The following is a 25,613-nucleotide window of genomic DNA, read 5'->3' on the forward strand; positions in this document are numbered from 1 at the left end:
TCATTTACGTTTGTTCTTTTATTCTCAGGATCGAATCGCTCAACATCGTTGGCAAGTAGGTCAATTTGCCGTAAGCGAAGGGTTTGGTGCACGTCCTTGTGCGACCTCCTTGGCTCTCCTGAGTACTCACTATCTAAGCTACTCTGGTGTTGCTCCCGTTTCGCACTAGATTCATAGCCTGATTCATCCGAAGATGGATCAGGGATACTGTAGCACACTGACCTGGGTGTGCTATGGTTCTGGGCTCGGGATGAGCACAGTACGGCTCCACCCTGGCTAAACAACGACGGAGTCGTGTAGCGAGTTGATGGAGTTTGGCGGGGTGTCTGGTCCTTGACCAGGCAATCCACGGTGTCCGGTTCGGACGCCTCTTCCCGCTCTGAGCTTCGGCGCATTGTTGGGGGTCTTTCACGCCCCTCGCGCCCTTCTTGGGGGGTCTGCTCCTTGGCAGCCTTCTTGGCAGCCATTTCGGCTTTCTCTAGCCTTTCGGCGCAATCATCAAGGGAGTTCTTCAAGAGCTCACGCTCCCTATGTAAATCATTATTATCGGCTGCCAGCTCTGCGTTGCTGGTGGTCAGCCTGTCAACCTCTCCATGGAGGCGTCTGATTTCTGAATCAGTATTTTGGAAGTATGACAGGAATAGCTTACCTAGTGCCGCTTGGACACTAATAGTTGTTTCTTTTGGATCTCTCATATGTTTGTTCGAGTTATCCATGTTGTTTTGGCATTCACTCTTACTCATGTTCCTAATGTTTGCCTTTTCGGAGGCAGAGCAGTGAATGAGGTCTGCGATGACCTCAAGGAGAGACACGTCTTGAGCGTTGTCTTCAATTTCTGAGACACGAGGGGATGCCATTTTGCTTAGGTTGGATATTGGATAATTAATTAATCAATTAGTTAATTTATTAATTAATTATTATTAATTAATATTAACTATGTAATTAATAAAGTTTTTGTTTGGAAATGCTATCTCTTATCCTAAGTTATGAATAGGTTATTAGCATTTTGTGATATGGTTATCACGCTACTGTTAACCGTTTAACACACCTGGGGATATACCTTGGCAGTTGCTTAATCAAACTGATAATTTATCTGTTGTTGCAGCAATATTCAAGAAGTCAACACCAATCTCCTCACACGGGGCACCAATTAATGTAGGTGCAGTTGGTGTTAAGTGATCAATCTCATTAAATCATTAAATCAGTCTCATTAAGTAATACCATTAATTTTGGTGCTTAATAATAAATTACCAAACAGCTAAATTATGGTATATTCCAAATTATTATGATCACTTACCGTATTACATAACTCATATGCACCTTGGAATTCTTTGAGATTGGATGACTTCGAAAATATCAGTACAGACACAGTTTAACAGAATAATTGAGTTTATTATAACAAAGATAAAGATGAATAATAGCAGTTGAATACATTCAATATGATATGGTCATATACTTGATGAGCGTGTGTATGTGTACGTGCGTGTGTGTGATAATTAAATATTAGCAATTGAAATACATTCAAATATGATATGGTCATGTACTTGATGAGCGTGTGTGTGTTTGTGTGTGTGTGGCCACGTGTGGAGACAAAAGATTAGCCTTGTGTTGCTAGCTAAGACAAAGGAATGTTATCTTAGGTGTGTTTGTGTGTGGGGGAGGTGACCACGTGTTTCTAAGTAGAACAAAAGATTTAGCTTTGCTTGCTAGCTAAGGGGTGTGTGTGTGTGTGTGTGTGGCCACGTGTGGAGACAAAGATTAGCCTTGTGTTGCTAGCTAAGGCCCAAGAAGCCTACCTCGTGGAGTTAAGAAAAAAAGGTGTGTGTGTGTGTGGCGCTTGAATAAAAGGGTTAGCCTTGCTGGCTAACAAGACAAAAGAATTAGCCGTGTGTTGCTAGCTAAGGCCCAAGAATCCTACTAGCTTATAACACTACTAAATCCACTGAAATCTTGATGAGGTCAAAATATGTGTAATAATGAAATTAGTGTTAGAAAGGAATAGAGAGCATGCAACCTATCTATTAACAATTGAGAGATCAACACAAATAGAACAATAATCAATTCAACACAGAGTGTCTACAGTGTACACAATTAAACCGTTCCTGAGTTTAAATTCACACTACTTAATAAAGCTAATTCCTAAGACTAGTCTTTTTGCCCAAAATGCCAATCTTACTTCAGTATCTTGCCTCGACGCAAGATTATGAGGAGAGGTTCTGGAGAGACGGAGTGTCACAGTTTGTGAAGGCCTCCGTGAAGCGCAGAGAATTTCTTGGTCCGACGCGTTGTCGTTCGTGAAGAAAAGAAGTCTCTGATCAAACAATGTGCACAGCGCTTTTAGTTAGAAGGAATCCGGTCGCTTCTAACTTTAAATGAACTCCTCTGGGCTGCAGTCGTAACGTTACCTTAATAATAAACACATAAAAACCGGTTGTAACTCAATGAGTGAAATAGCACGATTTCAGTAGTTTTACCGTGGCCAATGGTAAACAGAAAAAACGCGCTGAATCTTTCTTCTTGCAAGAAAGAAGTCGTGGTTTCGGACGGTCCGATGAGAGAGTGCCTCTTTATGTCTGTTCCCGCGTGGTTGCAGAGCCAAAGAGGAAGTATGGTGTATTTCCGGGTCACTTATGGGATCATGGAGGAAGTGACGTAGGTGATCCCGCCCAGCCGTGACGTAGGTCACCACGGAAGTTAGTTGATGGGAGTTGTAGTTCTTAGACGGACTGTGTTTGAGTCACTTATGGGCTCATGGAGGAATTGACGTAGGTGATCCCGGCCAGGCGTGACGTAGGTCAACGCGGAAGTTGGTTGATTGGATCTGTAGTTCTTAGGGAGATGGGCTGTTGTACCTACAATACATTTATATTATCAATAGCATGTTATTGTAATTCCTCCTCCCTATACCTCATAAAGATCTGTTCCTTATACCTTTTTTTGAACTGGTTTATAGTTGTACATTTCATGAGCTCCACATTCAAACTGTTCCATAGCTTTACTCCACAAATAGAAATACTGAACATTTTTAACGTTGTCCTAGCACTGCAAATTTTAAATTTCAATTTCCCCCTAAAATTATAGCCCCCCTCTCTTTCCAAGAACATTATTTGGATATTCCTTGGTACTTTATAATTCCTTATTTTGTACATTACTAAGGCAGCTTTATATTCTATAATATTACTGCATTTTAAACATTTTGAATTTAAGAATAGTGAATTAGTATGATCTCGATAACCAGCACTATGAATTATTCTTATAGCTCTTTTTTGAAGTATAGTTATTGCATGAAGTGAACGTATTTCCCTGCACCACTGAGCAGTAATTTAAGTACGGTAAAACCAGGGAACAGTAAAGAATGTGGAGTGAATTATAGTCCAGGACATGCTTAGCTTTACTCAACACAGATATGCTTCTTGATAGTTTCATTAGTATGTATTTTATCTGATTTCCAATTAATTCTATCATGTATTATTACCCCAAGAAATTTATTATTAGAAACTTTCAATATCAACACCATCTACCTGTACATTTATTGCCCTATTTATTTTATGATTATTAAATAACATGATTTTTGTTTTAGACAGATTTAATGATAATTTATTTCGATCAAACCAACTTTTTAACCTGCACAATTCTGAGGAGATTTTCTAATTCATGTAAATTTGTTCCAGAACAAAACATGTTTGTGTCATCTGCAAATAATACCATCTTAAATATCTTTGATACATTGCATATATCATTTATATACAGAATAAACAGTTTAGGACCGAATACTGACCCCTGAGGGACTCCACAATCAATATTCAAACGAGTTGAGACCCAACTTCACAAATTGTGTCCTGTTGCTCACATAACTTTTTATCCAATTTAATACAACTCCGCTTATCCCATATTGTTCCATCTTATTAATTAATACATCATGATTAATAGTATCAAAAGCTTTTTGAAGATCAATAAATATCCTAGCGACATATTTCTTATCTATAGAGTTACTGATTGTGATGCCGCGGATGCTGAGCGCGTCATCACGGCGTCCTAAGTGGCCGCCATTGAATGTTTGAAACGCTATTCCCCCATGCAAACTTTCATTGCCCCTGTCATAGTTTATCTATGGACTTCAATAACTACTGCGTGAAACAGTACATCACGTTTGCATTGTGTTTTAAGCCTTGTGTTCTAACGTATGGGTGCACACATTAGTTAGTGACGCAAACGCGACATTCATATGCAAACACATTACTCATGCATACATCACAAACACTACACAACATTACACAAACAGCGGGTACTCCACCTGTGTCATTTTATGCATGAATGCTTTAGAAATGATGTTCCAACATGTGGTATTGCAACCGCTTAGTTTTGAGATGTCTAAGTGCATCTACAAGTGTTTGCTTAGCATTTTAAATGGGTAGTTCTTACCTGGGTTTCACCATTACCGCGCAGTCCTAAAAGATACGCATGAGTTTTCCAGAACATTATATTTCCGCGGTAGATTCGCGAGTGCACATGGTTGCACCCTCGCGGTAGTAACTTGGTGTTTGAAGCATGAAATGACTGTAATGATAAATATGCATGTGTAATATGTTTATGTAGAAGGCCTAATATAATTTATTTTGTTATGGTACCATTTTAACTCATTATATTCAATAATTATGTCATCCTGGTTGTAAACACCCCTGTAGTTTTTGGGGTAATGGTATAGTCTTCCTGCGGGGTGCGCCAGGTAGCCCTGATAATGGGGAGAATTGTCAGTAGATGGGAGAGCTCCTTGATGATCAGACGTGCGTGTCTGCGCTCCAAATACTCAGCTGTGTGAGTAAGTCGTGTCTTGAATTGACATTGTGAGCCTTTGGCTATTTTTTTTGTTTATGTTGGCTTCCCATAGCCCATTTATTTTTGTGTAAATATGCAGATGTATATATTTTCCTACGTTTTAATTTAGATTTAGTTTCTTTATTTTCTTTTGTCACTGGCTCACTGGATTTTCATTGCGGTGCTGCAAAAATAAAAATGGAAAAAACTGGATTTCTGTCTCCTGCTGGATTCTTGTGCCACTACTCCTAGACCTCTTGACACGCTACTTTACAACACTTGGTGTCAGAAGTGGGATTTCCAGTGTCAAGAGAGAGTGGCACCCCATGATGTCTCAGCAGGCCGAATTCCAACAAGCAGCAGCGAGATCCAGAACGGCGGCGGATGAGCCAGCGGCACTCCTGGCGGTGAAGGACGATGTTAGTACGGTTCCAAGGCCCCACTCGGCACCCCCTGATGACCGGACGGTAAGGTTGGAGGCGACGCTGCACTCCTTCATTCAAGCGCAGCAAGCGAGAGATGACCGCGAGGACCGGCGATGGAGGTCGATGCAGCACCAATTCAACCAGCTTCAGATGCTGGTGAACACAGAACACCTCAACTACAGCCCGGTGAGGGGAGCTACGAGCCATCCACCAGAACCAGAACCGATGGACGACCACAGCCCAAGGCGAGAGCAGCCGCAGTCAAGCACAGCCATCCATGTACCGGAAGCTCCAGCACCAGTGGCGGTCCAGGAAGCAGAGCCCACTTCGGCAGAAGATCAGAGGCCAAGACAGCAACACCCTCGTACGCGCTCACCCAGCTCTGTGTCTGAACCTTTCAGGCCGGTGAGTGCTACACCTTCAGCTTTTTATGGGTGGATGCCGTCAAGATCCCCAAAGATGACGCCGTACAGGGAAGATGAAGATATAGAGCATTACTTGACAACTTTTGAACGCCTAGCAATGGCAAATCAGTGGCCAATGAGCAGTTGGGCTGTGTACCTCGTTCCCCTTTTGACAGGGAAAGCCCGTGCAGCGTATGTCGCAATGGACATTAGAAACACTATGGACTACGTCAAAGTGAAACACGCGATACTGACAAAGTTTGAAATAGACCAGGACACGTACCGCCATCGGTTCAGGTCTATGATAATGATGGAAGGAGAAACCGCCAAGGAGCTGCAAGCAAGGCTGAGCGATCTATACAGCAAGTGGATCCGCCCAGAGGAGAAGACAAAGGCTGAGATAGGAGATGCCATCATTTTGGAGCAGTTTTTGAGAATGCTAAACCCAGAGCTACGTATATGGGTGAAAGAACGAAATCCAAAGTCATCCAAGGAAGCTGCTGACCTAGCAGAGGCCTACGTCGGTGCTCGCCGGCATAGAGGGACGTTCCAGCTTGGGGCCCATGACAACTCCAGGAGACGGAGCCATCCACCACAACCAGACCCAGCACGTCAGCCTTCCAGTAAGTCTGTGGGTGGTGGTGGTGGTCGTGATTTTAGGAGGTCCTATAGCACCCCTGTTAAGCCCGATACCCATGTTAGGCCCAATACTCCTGCTAAGCCCAAGCCTAGAGTAGTTTGCTACAACTGCGGCCAACCTGGCCATATCAAACCTGAGTGCCACTTAGCCACTGTTAGTGAAGCTAACCTGTGCTATACACCTAGCAACATGGCTCACACACCCATACACACATCTAACACCTCTGATTCCTTTGTGCCAGTTACCATCAGGGGACGCACATGGCAGGCTCTCATTGACACCGGCAGTAGCCAGACCTTCATTCGGTGAGCATATTTAGATCCCACTGACCGCACTAATGTTGGAAAGGTGAAGGTTAGATGTATTCATGGCGATGAATCCGAACATCAAACTGCTGACATTCAAATGGAAATTGAAGGCCAGAAGTATTTACTCACCATTGGCATTTTGGATAGTTGTCTATATCCTGTAATACTTGGCCAGGATGTACCTGTGTTGGTGGAGCTCCTTAAGTCGCCAGTAGCTACCGCCTGTGTAACGACTAGGTTACAAGCTGATAAGTTGCTGGCCGAGTTGCCTTTCCCTGATAATCTGCCTACAAGCAAGCCTAAAAAGTCAAGGTCTCTGAGAAGGAGGGACAAAGATTTGGGAACTCCTCTACAGGAGCAGTTGCCCCTCCCACCACTAGATGGCAGTGTGGTAGATAGTGCTGATTTTAAAGATTTACAAAAGACTGACATGACTCTGAAAAGATGTTGGGAGACGGTTGCAAGTGAGGATGAGGTGGCAAATGCTAAAGTGTGTGGGAAGGATTGTTTTATTGTGAGAGACGGAATGTTGATGAGAGTGAGTGAGGAAGGCGAGCAGGTTGTTGTCCCTGAACCCTTAAGATCCAAGGTCCTTGACCTTGCTCACAGCGTCCCTTGGTCTGGCCATTTAGGACAGCAGAAGACACTTGCAAGAGTAGTCAAACGTTTCTACTGGCCCAAAGTGTATCAAGAGGTTACACAATACTGCAAATCTTGCCCCACTTGCCAACTCACATCTCACACACACAGAAGCACAAAAGCACCCCTCATCAACATGCCCATTATTGATATTCCCTTCACACGCATTGCCATGGATGTAATTGGTCCTTTGGAAAAGAGCAGAGCAGGACACGCTTGTTTGGAACTCTGTTCCTGCTTCCTGAGTTGACGCACTTCCTGCTTCCTGAGTTGTTCGCGCCGAGTCCTTTTTCCCGCGAGTGTCGGCGTTAATTACTAATCCTTTTTTAACTTTTTTTTTCTACAAATAAATTTCCAGTATCCTCTTCATTTTTATTGTACTGTCGCTTTCATTTTTGTACTTTTCACTTTCGCTTTCCTTTTTCCGTTTTTTTCCCCGTTTTTTTCTCTTTCTTTTTTCGGAAGAACGCCGAGACCGGAAGCTTTCTTTTTCTCTCCTCCTGTGTAAAGTCCACAAGCAGAGGCCATCTGATCTGCTTTAATATCAACAGATCTTCATTTAAGGTACGTGAATCTTTTCATCATGGCACACCTTCAGCCTGTTCAGTGTGCTGAGTGCAGGATGTTTAGTCATTCTTCCTCCGTCACTAGCGATAGCTCTATTAGCTTTACTTGTGATAAGTGCAGATTAGTTAGCTCTCTGACGGAGAAGATTGCAGTGCTAGAAGCGCGTGTCCAGGCTTTAGAGCAGGTTAGTGAGCGTGAGAACAGTGTAGTTTCTGTTAGGGAAAGTCTGGACGCCCTAGGTGGAGTTAGTAATCCCCCAACTCCGGCATTAGAGCCCTTACAGCAGGGCGAATGGGTGACGGCTCGGCGGCATAAGCGTAGAGCCAAAGCTACCGCTGAGGCTCGCCCACAGGAGCACCACTCCTCTCCGCGTCATGTGTCGAACAGGTTTGCTCTCCTTAGTGATGCACCCACTGAGAAACCTGAAAGAGCTCTGGTTATAGGGGACTCTATCATACGGCACGTGAAATTAGCTCAGCCTTTAGGGGCACCAGCAGCTTTAGTCAGGTGTATACCGGGAGCCAGGGCACCGGACATAGCAGGTAATCTTAGGGTCCTAGGCAAGCACAGGTTCTCAAAGATAGTTATCCATGCAGGAGCTAATGATATACGCCTTCGTCAGTCTGAGGTTACTAAGAGTAACTTTGTAGAGGTGTTTAAATTAGCGAAGGCGATGTCCGATGCTGTAGTATGCTCTGGCCCCATCCCAATGCGGCGTGGCGATGTAGCTTACAGCAGGTTATGGTCGCTGACCTGCTGGCTGTCCAGGTGGTGCTCTGAAAACAGTGTGGGCTTTATAGATAATTGGGCTAATTTTGAGGGCACTGCTGGCCTGTTAGGGCGGGACGGTATCCATCCCACTCGGGAAGGTGCTGCTCTCATTTCCTGCAGCATAGGTCATAGTCTCAGAACAGGCCTAGTTAATTTCTGACAATCCAGAGCCAAGGCCAGGGAGCAGACGAACAGGCTAAACCGACTGTCTGCTAGCTGCACAGAGTCGTCACTCAGGGCCCACTACATCGAGACTGTGTCTGTTCCCCGAGCTCAACAAAAAGGTAGAAATTTTCAGAGAGTTTGTTCTAGTAACCTAATCAAGATAAAATTAGATCATACTGACTGTACAGCTGCTGCCAGCACCTTTTGATCTAAAGGTGGGGCTATTAAATATTAGATCTCTTACATCTAAAGCGCTAATGGTTAATGAACTCATTACTGATCAGGAGTTTAATGTACTGTGTTTAACAGAAACATGGATTAAGCCAAATGAATATATAGCATTAAATGAAGCGAGTCCTCCTGGATACAGTTATATACACCAGCCTCGTCTAACTGGCAGAGAAGGCGGCGGCGCGGTTATTTATAACGATTATCTAGGTGTAACACAAAAACCTGGTTATAAATTTAATACATTTGAAGTTCTTCATACTCATATAATGTATGTAGCCTCGAAAAATAAGTCTACCCAGTTAATTCCATTGCTTATTATTTACAGGCCCCCGGGGCCATATTCTGAGTTTCTTTCTGAATTTGCAGATTTTATCTCAGATCTGGTTATTTCCTTAGACAAAGCTTTAGTTGTCAGAGATTTTAATATTCACTTCGATAACCCAGAAGACCCTTTAAAAACAGCGTTTGTGTCCATCTTAGATTCAGTCGGGATTAAGCAGAATGTCATAGGACCGACCCATAATGGTGGTCACACCCTTGATCTAATACTAACATTCAGATTAAACGTAGACAATATAGTCATACTTCCACAGTCTGAAGTTATCTCAGATCATTGTCTCATCTCATTCAAGATATGTCTGAGTAATAATATATGCACCTCACCACGCTACTGTATTAAACGTACTTTCACGTCAACTACTGCACAGAGCTTTATAAATGATCTCCCAGAGTTATCAACTTTGATTGGGTCACTGTCAGCCCCTGCAGAACTTGATCAGGCAACTGAATGCTTAGAGTCAACATTCCGCCATACTTTAGATAATGTAGCTCCTCTAAAAAGGAAAATGGTCAGAGACAAAAAATTAGCACCCTGGTATAATGATGACACTCGCACATTAAAACAGACCACTCGAAAATTGGAACGTAAATGGCGTCAAACAAAATTGGTAGTGTTCAAATTAGCTTGGAAGGAGAGCTTCCTGAAGTATAGAAAAGCTCTTAGTGCTGCGAGATCAACATATTTCTCCTCCCTAATAGAAGATAACAAAAATAATCCTAGCTTCCTATTTAATACTGTAGCAAAATTAACCAGGAATAAGTCCACTATCAACACATGCACACCTGCAGTATGTAGTAGCAACGACTTCATGAATTTTTTTAATGACAAAATTGAGAATATCCGACAAAAAATTCAAACTACTAATTTAAGGTTAGACAATGAAAGTGACCTTGTAGTTAACAATATAACTGTATCAGATCATCAGTTAGAATGTTTTACTCCCCTAAAAGAAACTGAATTACTTTCATTAATCTCTACATCAAAAGCCTCAACTTGCATACTAGATCCCTTACCGACACATCTATTCAAACAGATAATGCCTGGAGTAATTGAACCGCTTCTAAAAATAATAAATTCTTCTCTTATGATTGGCTATGTACCCAAATCCTTTAAACTAGCAGTTATCAAACCCCTGATTAAAAACCTGACCTTGATCCCTGTCAGCTGTCCAATTATCGGCCAATATCAAACCTCCCCTTTATCTCCAAGATCCTTGAAAAAGCTGTGGCACAGCAGTTATGCTCATATTTACATAGGAATAACATCCATGAAATGTATCAGTCAGGATTTAGACCTCATCATAGCACAGAGACAGCACTGGTTAAAGTAGTAAACGACCTACTGTTGGCGTCTGATCAGGGCTGTCTCTCGCTACTTGTGTTGCTTGACCTTAGTGCAGCATTTGATACCATTGATCATTCCATTCTTCTGGATAGACTAGAAAATGTTGTGGGAGTTAAGGGAATGGCCCTCTCCTGGCTCAGGTCTTATCTAACTGATCGTTATCAGTATGTTGATATAAATGGTGATATTTCTAGAGGTACCGAGGTAAAGTTTGGTGTTCCACAAGGTTCTGTCTTGGGTCCACTGCTTTTTTCTCTATATATGTTACCTCTGGGTGATATTATTCGTAAACATTGTATTAGTTTCCACTGTTATGCTGATGACACACAGTTGTATGTCTCTGCAAAACCTGATGAGAGACACCAGCTTAATAGAATTGAGGAATGTGTTAAGGACATTAGACACTGGATGCTTATTAGTTTCCTTCTGCTTAACTCTGACAAGACTGAAGTACTTGTGCTAGGACCACATACAGCTAGAAGTAAGTTTTCTGATTACACAGTAACTCTGGATGGCCTTTCTGTTTCTTCACGTGCAGCAGTAAAAGACCTCGGAGTGATTATTGACCCCAGTCTTTCATTCGAAACTCACATTGATAACATCACCCGGATAGCTTTCTTTCATCTCAGAAATATTGCAAAGATAAGAAATTTAATGTCATTGCATGATGCAGAAAAACTAGTCCATGCTTTCGTTACCTCCAGGTTGGATTATTGTAATGCCTTACTGTCTGGATGTTCCAATAAGTGCATAAACAAGCTCCAGTTAGTTCAAAATGCAGCAGCAAGAGTCCTTACTAGAACTAGAAAATATGACCACATCACGCCTGTCTTATCCACACTGCATTGGCTCCCAATCAAATTTCGTATTGATTATAAAATACTACTATTGACCTTTAAAGCACTAAATGGTCTCGCACCACAGTACCTGAGTGAACTTCTGCTCCTCTATGACCCGCCACGCCTACTTAGATCAAAAGGTGCAGGCTATCTGCTGGTACCTCGTATAGTGAAAGCTACATCAGGGGGCAGAGCCTTTTCTTACAAAGCCCCACTGTTATGGAACAGCCTTCCAAGTAATGTTCGGGAATCAGACACAGTCTCAGCATTTAAGTCTAGGCTGAAAACATATCTGTTTAGTCAAGACTTTTGTTAATGGTGTTTATGAGGTAAAGGAGTAGATCTGGAGGGTCCTCAGACATAGTGTTTTGGTAAACTGGGATGTATGGATGCTGTCAGTCCCCACTCACTTGCTCACTCGAGTTTGTTGACGGTGTAGTGGCTGGCTGCTTTATGTCCCGGGGCTCCCTCATGCCTGTGTTACCTTCTGGCTCTCTCCTTTTAGTTATGCTGTCATAGTTAGTTGCCGGAGTCCCTGCTTGCACTCGGTGCAATATGTATACTGTTCCTACTTATTCAAGTGACATTGGGCATACCTAACCACCTGTGTTTTCTTTCCCTCCCCCCCACCCCAAATCTGTCCCTCTGAGTTACATGGAGTCAACAGGAAATCTTTTGGTGGAGACGGTGGACACCTCGACTGGCTATCGTAGCCTGCAGGGAATCGGCCGTCAGACATTCTGTCGCATGTCCCAGACCCGGTGAAATGTAACTGAATTGTCTTGGCCAGCCCTAAGGGTCCCATCTGCATCTCATCATTGCTGAGGAGTGTGCTCCCATCACCCAATCAAGCATCCAGCCAGAGCAGGTCATGATATATTTTACCATATTAACATGCCATTGTGTGTGTTATGCCTGATGTAAAGACTCTCGTCTCTGCGAGCCTACCACACAGATTTAATACTTGTCATTTTTAGGGCATACCTAACAGCGTGTTTTCTTTCTCTCTCTCTCTCCCCCCCCATCTGTCCCTCTGAGTTACATGTTGATCCTGAGTTACATGTTGATCCTTGAGATGCTGGCCTCTTCTGCCCCTCGGACCTGCTTGATCCATCCTGGTGCCCTGTGTCTGGTCGGAGTTTTATCGCCCCACTCCTGTGAAGGACGGCCGCATAAGGACAGTTGAGGGTTATACCTGTTAAAACTGTTAATATTATAGTCAGGCTGTCTGTTGTTGCCCAAATGAGGATGGGTTCCCTTTTGAGTCTGGTTCCTCTCGAGGTTTCTTCCTCATGTCGTCTGAGGGAGTTTTTCCTTGCCACCGTCGCCACAGGCTTGCTCATTGGGGATAGATTAGGGATAAAATTAGCTCATGTTTTAAGTCGTTCAAATTGTGTAAAGCTGCTTTGCGACAATGTTTATTGTTAAAAGCGCTGTACAAATAAATTTGATTTGATTTGACACCGTTACATGCTTGTAATTTGTGATTATGCTACCCGTTACCCTGAGGCTTATCCCTTGAGAAATGTCAAGTCTAGACAGGTGGCCAACTGTCTGATCCAACTCTTCTCACGTGTAGGCATCCCCAGTGAGATCATTACTGATCAGGGTACGAATTTTAACTCGAGGTTTATGAAGCAAGTCTACTCCCTGCTTGGCATTAGGCCTATTAGGACCACCCCATCCCATCCACAGTCTGACGGACTGGTTGAACGTTTCAACCAGACCCTCAAAGCGATGTTGAGGAAGTTTGTGTGTGACTCTAGCTCCGACTGGGATACCTGGCTGCCGTATCTTCTGTTTGCTTACAGAGAGGTCCCCCAAGCATCAACGGCCTACTCCCCTTTCGAACTGCTCTATGGTCGGCAAGTGAGAGGGCCCCTGGACGTTCTGAAGGAGGCGTGGACGGGGGAGCAACCAGCACAGCAGGCCGGCGTAGCAGAGTACGTGCTCAAGATGAGGGCCAAGCTCGAGGAGCTGCGCAGCCTGGCTCATGACAATCTGGCCCAGGTCCAGTCACAGCAAAAGTCCCTGTACGACCGGACCGCCAAAAGCCGCACCTTTAACCCTGGCCAGAAGGTGCTGCTGCTACTCCCATCATCTGGCAGCAGTCTACTGGCAAGATGGCAGGGCCCCTTCGAGGTGCTGGCAAAGGTGGGTCCGGTGACTTACGAACTGGCTATGCCGGACCGACGCCAGCCCAGGCAGAAGTTCCACATCAACCTCCTGAAAGAATGGGTGCCACGGCCAGACGCCGTCAGCCACCTGAACTGGGCTTGTGTGGTGGAGGAAGAGGAGTCGTCGAAGGAGCAGTACTTCCCGACCAGTGGAGGCGAGACCCCTTTCCCGCTGGTACAGCACCTGTCCAGTCAACAGCAGGAGGACCTACAGCAGATCATCCCTGATGGTCTGTTCAGGGAGGAGCCTGGCCAGACGACGCTCATTCAACACGACATTCGGCTGACAGGACCAGGGCCCATTCGCCAGACCTCCTACCGCGTGCCAGCCAGACTCATCCCGGCGTTGAAGGCGGAGGTCCAGGAGATGCTCGAAATGGGCGTCATCGTGCCATCACACAGCGAATGGTGCAGCCCTGTGGTCCTAGTCCCCAAAAAGGATGGGAAGCTGCGCTTTTGTGTTGATTTCTCCAAGCTGAATTCTATTTCAGCTTTTGATCCTTACCCTATGCCCAGGGTGGACGAAATGGTGGAACGACTGGGCAAGGCACAGTATGTCAGTACCCTTGACCTCTGTAAAGGGTACTGGCAGGTGCCTCTGACGCCTGAGGCCCAGGAGCTGACCGCCTTTCGTGCCCCATCCGGATTGTACCATTTCACCACAATGCCTTTCAGTCTGCACGGAGCTGCTGCTACCTTTCAGCGGCTAATGGACCAAGTGCTCAGGGGGGCGGAGTCATATGCCGCCGCCTACATTGACGACGTCGTCATTTACAGCGCCACATGGGAGGAGCACCTGTCACACCTGGCAGATGTGTTCCGCAGAATCAGCAAGGCAGGCCTGGTGGCCAATGCTGGCAAGTGTCAGCTGGCGCGACCTGAGGTCTGCTACCTGGGGTATGTGCTGGGAGGCGGAAACATCAAACCCCAGGTGAGCAAGATTGAAGCTGTTCGCGGCTGCCTGCCACCCACCACCAAGAAGGGGGTCAGATCCTTCCTGGGTCTGGTGGGGTGGTATAGGCGGTTCATCCCTAGCTTCTCCTGTCGTGCTGCCCCGCTTACCAACTTGACCCGCAAGAGCAGTCCCAACAAGGTCGTGTGGACTGCTGATTGCCAGAAAGCTTTTGAGGATTTAAAGGACTGCCTGTGCAACAGCCCGGTGCTCTAGAGTCCCAACTTCGACCTCCCTTTTACAGTACAGACAGATGCCTTGGGATCGGGGCTGGGGGCTGTACTTCTGTAGGGGGAGGGAGAGGACAGGAGGCCGGTGCAGTACATCAGCCGCAAGCTTTTTGCCCATGAGACTAGGTACTCCACGGTCGAAAAGGAGTGCTTGGCCATTAAGTGGGCTTTGGACAGTCTGAAATACTATTTACTGGGGAAACAGTTTGTACTTGAGACTGATCACCGAGCACTCCAGTGGCTTAATCGCATGAGGGACAGTAATGCCCGAGTGACACGGTGGTATCTTTCACTGCAACCGTACAGCTTCACCATCCGGTACAAGGCCGGGAAGGACAATATCACTGCTGACTTCTTGTCCCGCCTCCATGAGGAGGTCCAAGCTTAAGGGGGGGTGTGTGATGCCGCGGATGCTGAGCGCGTCATCACAGCGTCCTAAGTGGCCGCCATTGAATGTTTGAAACGCTATTCCCCCATGCAAACTTTCATTGCCCGTCATAGTTTATCTATGGACTTCAATAACTACTGCGTGAAACAGTACATCACGTTTGCATTGTGTTTTAAGCCTTGTGTTCTAACGTATGGGTGCACACATTAGTTAGTGACGCAAACGCGACATTCATATGCAAACACATCACTCACGCATACATCACAAACACTACACAACATTACACAAACAGCGGGTACTCCACCTGTGTCATTTTATGCATGAATGCTTTAGAAACGATGTTCCAACATGTGGTATTGCAACCGCTTAGTTTTGAGATGTCTAAGTGCATCTACAAGTGTTTGCTTAGCATTTTAAATGGGTAGTTCTTACCTGGGTATCACCATTACCGCGCAGTCCTAAAAGATACGCATGAGTTTTCCAGAACATTATATTTCCGCGGTAGATTCGCAAGTGCACATGGTTGCACCCTCGCGGTAGTAACTTGGTGTTTGAAGCATGAAATGACTGTAATGATAAATATGCATGTGTAATATGTTTATGTAGAAGGCCTAATATAATTTATTTTGTTATGGTACCATTTTAACTCATTATATTCAATAATTATGTCATCCTGGTTGTAAACACCCCTGTAGTTTTTGGGGTAATGGTATAGTCTTCCTGCGGTGTGCGCCAGGTAGCCCTGATAATGGGGAGAATTGTCAGTAGATGGGAGAGCTCCTTGATGATCAGACGTGCGTGTCTGCGCTCCAAATACTCAGCTGTGTGAGTAAGTCGTGTCTTGAATTGACATTGTGAGCCTTTGGCTGTTTTTTTTGTTTGTTTGTTTGTTATGTTGGCTTCCCATAGCCCATTTATTTTTGTGTAAATAGTGTAAATATGCAGATGTATATATTTTCCTACATTTAATTTAGATTTAGTTTCTTTATTTTCTTTTGTCACTGGCTCACTGGATTTTCATTGCGGTGCTGCAAAAATAAAAATGGAAAAAAATGGATTTCTGTCTCCTGCTGGATTCTTGTGCCACTACTCCTAGACCTCTCGACACTCTACAACACTGATTTCTTCAATTGATTCCATTAGTGCCATCTCTGTTGATCTATTTGCTCTAAATCCATATTGACTATCACTGAGTAGTTTGTATTTTTCAATGAATTTATCTAATCTGTTATTGAATAGTTTTTCAAGAATTTTGGAGAATTGAGGAAGTAAGGAAACAGGTCTGTAATTTGTGAAGTTCTTTGTCCCCAGATTTATACAATGGAATTACTTTTGCTATTTTCATATTGCTTGGAAATGTACCGGTTTGAAATGACAAGTTACAGATATATGTTAATGGTTTAGCAATCCCCCCAATAATAGTTTTCACTAGTTTCATATCAATATCATTACAATCTGTGGATATTTTATTACTACATTTATTAACTATATCAGTAATTTCCTTCTCATCGACTGGTGTAAGAAACATAGAACAAGAATTCCTCTTTATAATATTATCTATACAATCATCATTTGTTACCGGATCAGAGATATTTAGAGCTAATCTTGGTCCAACATTAAGAAAAAATTTATTAAAACTATTAGCAACTACATCCATGTTATAATTTTCAATACCATTGTCATTAAAGTATTTAGGGTAATTATTTGTCCAGAGCCATCTTTAATAATATTATTTAATATATTCCATATTATTTTTGCTATTATATATTAATTTACCATAATAATCCTTCCTACATCTCCTTATGATACTGATTAACTTTTTATATTTTTTATATTTATTTTCTGCCTCTTTGGTTCTTAATTTAATAAATTCTCTATATAGTGTTTTTCTTCTTACAGGCATTTTGTAATCCCTTAGTAATCCAAGGTTGGTCATTATAGTTTTGTTTAGTACTATATTGCTTCAGTGGGCAAGTTTTATCATATAATAATTTGAATATACTTAAGTTATCATATGCTCTATCAATGCTATTCTCTATATAAACTGATTCCCAGTCTTGTATTAATAAATCATTATTTAATGCCAACATGGCTTCCTCAGTCCTAACTCTTCTATACTTAAGTTTATGGTCTGTCACATTTCTCTTATGATTACAGTCATAAATTGTAAAAACTGGTAGATGATCACTAATATCATTGATTAATATTCCACTTGTAATAATGTTATCTATATCATTGGTAAATATATTATCTATTAAGGTAGCACTATGGTCAGTAATTCTGGTGGGTCTGGTAATTTTTGGGTGGAGACTCATACTGTACATGGTATTAATAAATTCCTCAGTCATACTGTGCTTATTAGGGTTCAACAGATCAATATTAGTATCCCCACAAATTAAGATAACTTTATTATCTACTGTAAATGTCTTTTCTACCCAGTCCTTAAACGCCTCTATACTAGTTTCTGGCGCTCTATATATACAGCTAATTAATACATTTCTACTTTTTTCAATATTAATTTCGATAGTTAAACATTCTAATAAGTTATCAATCACCAATGTCATACCATCTATTTACTTAAAATTCAAATTACAGTCCACATACACTGCCACTCCTCCTCCACCTTTATTTTTCCTGTTTATATAATTAAATTCATATCCAGCCAGTTCAAAATCCACTCCTTTCTCCAGGTCAATCCAGGTTTCAGATATGGCAATTATGTTAAATGGATGAGTAAACTGACTTAAGTATTTCTTGATGTGTTTGAAGTTAGTGTACATGCTTCTGCTGTTGAAGTGTATTATTGATAATTTTCCCACAGCCTCAGTGGACTGATTGTACTGTTCCTCTGTGTAATAGTGGCAGTTGTCATTAATGGTTGAAAAAAAGTTATTGTCCGGGTCTGTCATTTTCTGTATCCAATAGTTTATGGTCAGTGAATTCATGTGATTTCAGTTCCAGGTTTTCATAATCAACAAGCATTTGCGTGAGCTGAGTAGTGTTCCGGGTAATGGATGAAAGAGTTATTTCGGTGTGTGTCATGGCTGGGTTTGCTGTAGTATCACGTTGGTATTGATTACTGTACAGTCCCGATAGCATCACTGGTATTTGTCCAAGTCCTCGATGTTCCGTATGACCAGAACTCTCGCCTCCTCCGGTATACCGTTCAGCTTAATGAATACTTTGCAGTTGGTGATCCATGTAGATTGAATTTTGTTTTCTTTCTTCAGATGTCGTGCTTTTCTGGTGATGTCAGCATTGCGTTTTGTCAGGTGCTCGTTGATGTAGACGTTTGTCCTTTTCAGTTTCCTTTCTTGTTTCAGCAGTGTAGCTTTATGTTTCCGGCTGATGAATCTCATGATGATTGCGGTTTTCTCCTTGTCTCTCCTGGGTAGAATGTGGCAGGCCTCGACGTTGTTGCAATCAATGTCGATTCCCTTTGAGTGTAGGAATGCCGACACTTGGTGCTCCACGGAGTTGCTGCCCAGTTCATCAGATTCTCCCTCCCTCGTCACTGCTTTTGCATATGACCGGGGTTTAATCTGAATCCCAGTGACGATGACGTCGTTCATCCTGGTGTACTGTTCTAAATCAGCAACTCTGCTTTCCAGGTGGGCGAGACGCAGGTCCTTCTCGGCGTTCTGCAGCCTGAGCGACTTCACTTCCATCACCAGGTCCATGATGGTTTTCTGTTGCTGTTTAATAACAGAAACCTCTTCTGCCAGAAAGTCGAGTGACTTTTTAATGTCCTCGCCTTTCTCGGCTGTAAAGTTCTTTTTTGGTGGCATAATTCACCAATAAAGCCATCCAATTCGGTAAAATGTTTGGAGAGTCCTTTCCTCACCTCACCGCCTTTCCGAAATTTCCCGCCAGAGGCGGTCTGAGAGAGAGAGACTTGTTCAGATTGCCCAATTTATAGACGAGCTTGCGTCACAATTTACAGTAGTACACTATCCAATTGTGGCATGGTGAAAGATGAGATGAAACTGATATCGTCCGGGGCAGGAACTGAGGCATTTATGGGAACTGTAGTTGCAGAGATGTGCTGTACCTACAAGTGGTAGGTATGTCGTGTAAATCAAATGATGCTTCCCCCCCCAAAAAAAAAATCCTTTTTACTTCCAGCTTGTAATGCAACAAAACAGTACAAACACCAAGGGGGATGAATACTTTTGCAAGACACTGTATCTGCTATTCTGTCTGTTTAGTGATGAAATGCACTCACAGAAACTAAAAATAACCTTTATAACAATGTTTTTACAGATTGGCACAAAGAAGCAAAATCAAAATGCAGAGAAGAAGGAAATCGTTACTACTCCTAAAAGCAAGGAGATCGTACCACAGCTTGTGCACTTGCCTCCAGCTGCAGTAGTAAGTGGCCAAACAAAACCTGTGTGGGGGTGGGTATTATTATTATTTTTTTAAACCTGGGACATTAAGACAGAATTCACTTATTGTGATGCAGTCTGTGACATTAAATATCAAATTTCCCATGATGGCCAAAAAGATCAATTTTAGTCTCATCTTACCAGAGAATATTTTCCCATGTGTTTGGGGGAGTCTGACACATGCTGTTGGGCAAACTCCAAACGTGTTTTCTTAAGCAGTGACTTTTTCTGACCACTCTTCCATAAAGCCCCACTCTGTGGAGTGTACGGCTTAAAGTGGTCCTATGGACAGATACTCCCATCTCCGCTGTGGATCTCTGCAGCTCCTTCAGTGTTATCTTTGGTGTCTTTGTTGCATCCCTGATTAATGCCCTCCTTGCCCGGTCTGTGAGTTTTGGTGGGCGGCCTTCTCTTGTCAAGTTTGTAGTGGTGCCATATTCTTTCCATTTTGCTATAATGGATTTAATGGCGCTTCCTGGGATATTCAAAGTTTGGGATATTTTTTATAACCCAACCCTGATCTTTACTTCTTCACAACTTTGTCTCTGACCTGTTTGGAGGCTCCTTGGTTTTCATGTTGCTTGCTTAGTAGTGTAGCAGAGTCAGGGTCCTTCCAGAACAGGTTGATTTATTCAGACATCATGTGACATCATGTGACACTTTGATTGCACACAGGTGGCTCTTCATCAACTAATTATGTGACTTGTGAAGTGAATTGGTTGGACCAGCTCTTATTTAGGGGTTTCATACAAAAGGGGGTGAATACCTATGCACACTCCAGATTTCTGTTTTTTCATCTTATTGTTTGTGTCACAATTAAACAAAATAACAAGCAATTTGCACCTTTAAAGTGATAATGCTTGTACATTATGCTTTAAAGTGATAATGCTTGTACATACAGCTTGTAATGCAACAAAACAGGACAAACACCAAGGGGGATGAATACTTTTGCAAGACACTGTATCTGCTATTCTGTCTGTTTAGTGATGAAATGCACTCACAGAAACTAAAAATAACCTTTATAACAATGTTTTTACAGATTGTCACAAAGAAGCAAAATCCAAATGCGGAGAAGAAGGAAGTTGTTACTATTCCTAAAAGCAAGGAGATCGTACCACAGCTTGTGCACTTGCCTCCAGCTGCAGTAGTAAGTGGCCAAACAAAACCTGTGTGGGGGTGGGTTTTTGTTTTGTTTTTTGTTTTTTGTTTTTTTTTTAAACCTGGGACATTAAGACAGAATGCACTTATTGTGATGCAGTCTGTGGCATTAAATATCAAATTTGAAGTGCAGATGAGTCACGTATTCATCCAATTTATATTTAAAGGCGTCGTGCGGTAATTTCAGCAATCAGGCTATATCGTGTCAAAATGTCGGGTTTGGTGGGTTATTAAAGCCCCTCGGTTTCCCGCGATCTCAGTGTCATGATGCGCCCGCTACAAGCATTTAAAGTTGACGCGCACAGCCAAATTTAGGCAGCCAGCCGTTAACTAGGTCAACTTATGCGTGACGTCATACCAGTAACCTCCCTTGGGTGATGCTGGCCTGTCGCCATGTTTTCTCTATAGCGTGCGTTTACCAGAGTTGTTTACATTGCGGATTTTGTGGATTTATTCAGTTTGTGGATAGTTTTGAACACTCAAAACACTATGAAATGATGTATTAATATTCTGTGATACAAAATGCCTAATCGGTGTATTGTGTTTGGCTGTAACAACGAACACTGAACACTATTTGTGACTGTTGTTATCAATGGATCTGATTTCAAGGTCATGGCTAGGTATTGATAGAAAAAAAATTATTAAAAAAAAAAACACATTGTGGCAGCGGGGGCGTGGTCAAGCGCCGGTCTGTGACAGGAGGGCGGAGCCAGGGAAGGTGAGTGGCAGAACCACTACACCTGACGGTAATTAACCTGTGTTTTGTGTGTTTTCCCAGTAACCGCGCCCTATTTAAGGAGGCAGAGGGAGAGCTCATCCCGGGACAAGAACACAGTGTGTGTGTGTTTCGCTATCAGATTAAAACTGGCGGTTATACTGAAAAGTCTGGCAATAAAAAGCCTATTTGCATCTGAAGCGTTGTCCTGCCGTCCTCTGTGCTCCACCCACACTTCAGAGAGCTCTACAGTGGTGCCAAAACCCGGGACAAGGTGGAGCACCAACCTCGCAGCCCCATGGAATCCTCCCCGTTCGCGGACCTGGTCCACGCCCTCGCCACGGCTCAGCAAAGCCAGCACCAGGCGCTCGTCACGCTCCGAAAGGAGCAAGAGCGGCGCTTCGAAGCCCTGGTGCTGGCCCAGCAGGAAGATCGCGAGGCGTTCCGGCATCTCCTCGCGTCGGCGGGGTCCACCAGCGCCCCGGCCGCGGGCCCGTCTCCCCTCACCGTGACCAAGATGGGCCCACAGGACGACCCCGAGGCGTTTCTCACATTGTTCGAGCAGGTCGCCGAAGCCTCGAGGTGGCCGATGGAGCAGCGCGCGGCGCGCCTCCTCCCCCTCCTGACGGGAGAGGCGCAGCTGGCCGCGTTATAACTCCCTGCCAGCTGGCCTACGCGGACCTTCGCCGGGCCGTCCTCCAGCGCGCGGAAGCGCTGGCGCTGTTGTTCTGGCGTGCGCCCCACGCGCTGGAGGACAGCCCGGCGAAGGTCCGCGTAGGCCAGCCGGCGGTCGGCGGGGAGTTATAGCGCGGCCAGCTGTGCCTCTCCCGTCAGGAGGGGGAGGAGGCGCGCCGCACACTGCTCCATCGGCCACCCCGAGGCTTCGGCGACCTGCTCGAACAATGTGAGAAACGCCTCGGGGTCGTCCTGCGGGCCCATCTTGGTCACGGTGAGGGGAGACGGGCCCGCGGCCGGGGCGCTGGTGGACCCCGCCGACGCGAGGAGATGCCGGAACGCCTCGCGATCTTCCTGCTGGGCCAGCACCAGGGCTTCGAAGCGCCGCTCTTGCTCCTTTCGGAGCGTGACGAGCGCCTGGTGCTGGCTTTGCTGAGCCGTGGCGAGGGCGTGGACCAGGTCCGCGAACGGGGAGGATTCCATGGGGCTGCGAGGTTAGTGCTCCACCTTGTCCCAGGTTTTGGCACCACTGTAGAGCTCTCTGAAGTGTGGGTGGAGCACAGAGGACGGCAGGACAACGCTTCAGATGCAAATAGGCTTTTTATTGCCAGACTTTTCAGTATAACCGCCAGTTTTAATCTGATAGCGAAACACACACACACACTGTGTTCTTGTCCCGGGATGAGCTCTCCCTCTGCCTCCTTAAATAGGGCGCGGTTACTGGGAAAACACACAAAACACAGGTTAATTACCGTCAGGTGTAGTGGTTCTGCCACTCACCTTCCCTGGCTCCGCCCTCCTGTCACAGACCGGCGCTTGACCACGCCCCCGCTGCCACACACATGTTTTAAGTGTTTCTATGTATCAATCATTAATTGTACAAAACGATTTTCATACATTTATTTGTCATATCTTTCTTTGTCACATGAAGTGTTGTCTTGATAACATATGTGGCACATAATTTTAGCAAATGGATGACAGAAGATTAATTGAAAGATTTATGCCACAGAGCTGCCTTTAACTAATAATTATCACTTATTACTGACGATTGTACGTTTACTAAACAATACAATACAAAGCTCAATACTCCCAGCCTATAACATACTGAATATCAAGTTAAAATCAACCGCAATAAAAGGAAAATGATGAAAACTGGAATATCAAGGGGTCTACTGTATCAGAAGGCCCACTGCATTTCGCGAGATCGCAAGCTGTCAAGTTGCTAGAATTCAATCTTTCTAGCTATACTTTCACCCCCTACAGCTATCAGTATTACACATAATCATAGATTAATCACACAGCATTCTAATTCAAGTGAAAATGGTCTTTAAAAATACACACAAGTAGTGATTTAGTCAGAGAAACCAACCAAAAGAAGTCTTCAAGTCGCCGGTCTTCATTCTTGTCTTCGTTTCTGTCGTCGTCAGAACTGTCCTCATTTTCTTCTGAAGATGAGCGCTCAGGTTCAAATCTGTAAGGCTGGATACCACCAGGACATTCAGCTGTCAAAATCTCTACTTGTGGGCCATTTTCTTCTTCTGTATCGGTAAAATCAAAGCTAATTTCCTCAGCATCGCTCCTATTTTCTGGTGTGTCCGTCATTGCAGCTGCACCGAGTGGTTACTGGTATGACGTCACGCAGCTGTTCCATTGACCGAGAGGGGGCGCTGCGAACGCGGAAAATTTCAAGTGATGGGCATGATCAAATAAGGACCGATTACAACTGCGGGAAGCTTTTGAAAAATCGACGGTCAATTTATTTCGAATCTCGAAAGCATTCTGGTGCAGAATAATGCGACTTTTATCGCCACTGCATGACGCCTTTAAATTTTGTATAAACAATATATTGAAAGAAATTCGTCGAACCAAAATGAATACAAATGCATCTGCCATGTTTTAGAGTTGATACAGGCCGTCTAGTACTCCAAGTTCAGGTCAGAATGTTCTGGTCCATCTTGACTGACTGATGAGCTGCTGATAAATCTGACCCTCATCTTCATATTCTGGTTCACATTTACAAATTACATGTTGACACTAAACCCTATTATTTACATTTGAGTATGAGGTACACTCTCAATAATTATAATTACAATATCGATTTTGATCATTAACTAATTAAATGTTGAATATTAAATAAAATACTCTGATGTATATACAGTGTCTTGTAAAAGTATTTATCCCCCCTGGTGTTTGTCCTGTTTTGTCGCATTACAAGCTGGAATTAAAATGGATTTTTGGGAGGTTAGCACCATTTGATTTACACAACATGCCTACAACTTTCAAGATGCAAATTGTTGTTTTATTGTGACACAAACAATAATTATGATGAAAACAGAAATCTGGAGTGTGCGTAGGTATTCTTTGTACAATACTTTGTAGAGCCACCTTTTGCTGTAAGTCTCTTGGGGTATGTCTCTATTAGCTTAGCACATCTAGCCACTGGGATTTTTGCCCATTCCTCAAGGCAAAACTGCTCCAGCTCCTTCAAGTTAGATGGGTTGCATTGGTGGACAGCAGTCTTCAAGTTATGCCACAGATTCTTAATTGGATTAAGGTCTGGGCTTTGATTAGGCCATTCCAAGACATTTAAATGTTTCCCACTCCAGTGTAGCTTTAGCAGTATGTGTAGGGTCATTGTCCTGCTGGAACGTGAACCTTCATCCCAGTCTCAAACCTCTGGCTGACTCAAACAGGTTTTCCTCCAGAATTGCCCTGTATTTAGTGCCATCCATCTTTCCTTCAGTCCTGACCAGCTTTCCTGTCCCTGCAGATGAAAAACATCCCCACAGCATGATGCTGCCACCACCATGCTTCACTGTAGGGATGGTGTTCTCAGGGTGTTGGGTTTGCGCCACACGTGGCATTTCCCATGATGGCCAAAAAGATCAATTTTAGTCTCATCTTACTAGAGAATATTTTCCCATGTGTTTGGGGGAGTCTGACACATGCTGTTGGGCAAACTCCAAACGTGTTTTCTTAAGCGGTGACTTTTTCTGACGACTCTTCCATAAAGCCCCACTCAGTGGAGTGTGTGACTTAAAGTGGTCCTATGGACAGATACTCCCATCTCCGCTGTGGATCTTTGCAGCTCCTTCAGTGTTATCTTTGGTGTCTTTGTTGCATCCCTGATTAATGCCCTCCTTGCCCGGTCTGTGAGTTTTGGTGGGCGGCCTTCTCTTGTCAAGTTTGTAGTGGTGCCATATTCTTTCCATTTTGCTATAATGGATTTAATGGCACTTCCTGGGATATTCAAAGTTTGGGATATTTTTTATAACCCAACCCTGATCTTTACTTCTTCACAACTTTGTCTCTGACCTGTTTGGAGGCTCCTTGGTTTTCATGTTGCTTGCTTAGTAGTGTTGCAGAGTCAGGGTCCTTCCAGAACAGGTTGATTTATTCAGACATCATGTGACAGATCATGTGACACTTTGATTGCACACAG

General features: G+C 43.9%; 1 protein-coding gene across 3 annotated transcripts in view; it reads left to right on the plus strand.

Moving 5' to 3' along the window:
* The window catches only part of wu:fe05a04 (protein suppressor of hairy wing), a 72,129-nt gene that overhangs the window by 40,377 nt on the left and 6,139 nt on the right, over positions 1 to 25,613 (plus strand). For 2 of the 3 annotated variants that reach the window (XM_060921313.1, XM_060921314.1), the window contains 2 exons: positions 19,499 to 19,606; positions 20,663 to 20,770. In XM_060921313.1, coding sequence (XP_060777296.1) covers positions 19,499 to 19,606; positions 20,663 to 20,770 — 216 coding nt within the window. The remainder of the gene's footprint in view (positions 1 to 19,498; positions 19,607 to 20,662; positions 20,771 to 25,613) is intronic. The other variant, XM_060921315.1, reaches the window with a different exon arrangement.

This window comes from Neoarius graeffei, chromosome 5 (assembly GCF_027579695.1).
Source record: "Neoarius graeffei isolate fNeoGra1 chromosome 5, fNeoGra1.pri, whole genome shotgun sequence".
Taxonomy (NCBI): domain Eukaryota; kingdom Metazoa; phylum Chordata; class Actinopteri; order Siluriformes; family Ariidae; genus Neoarius; species Neoarius graeffei.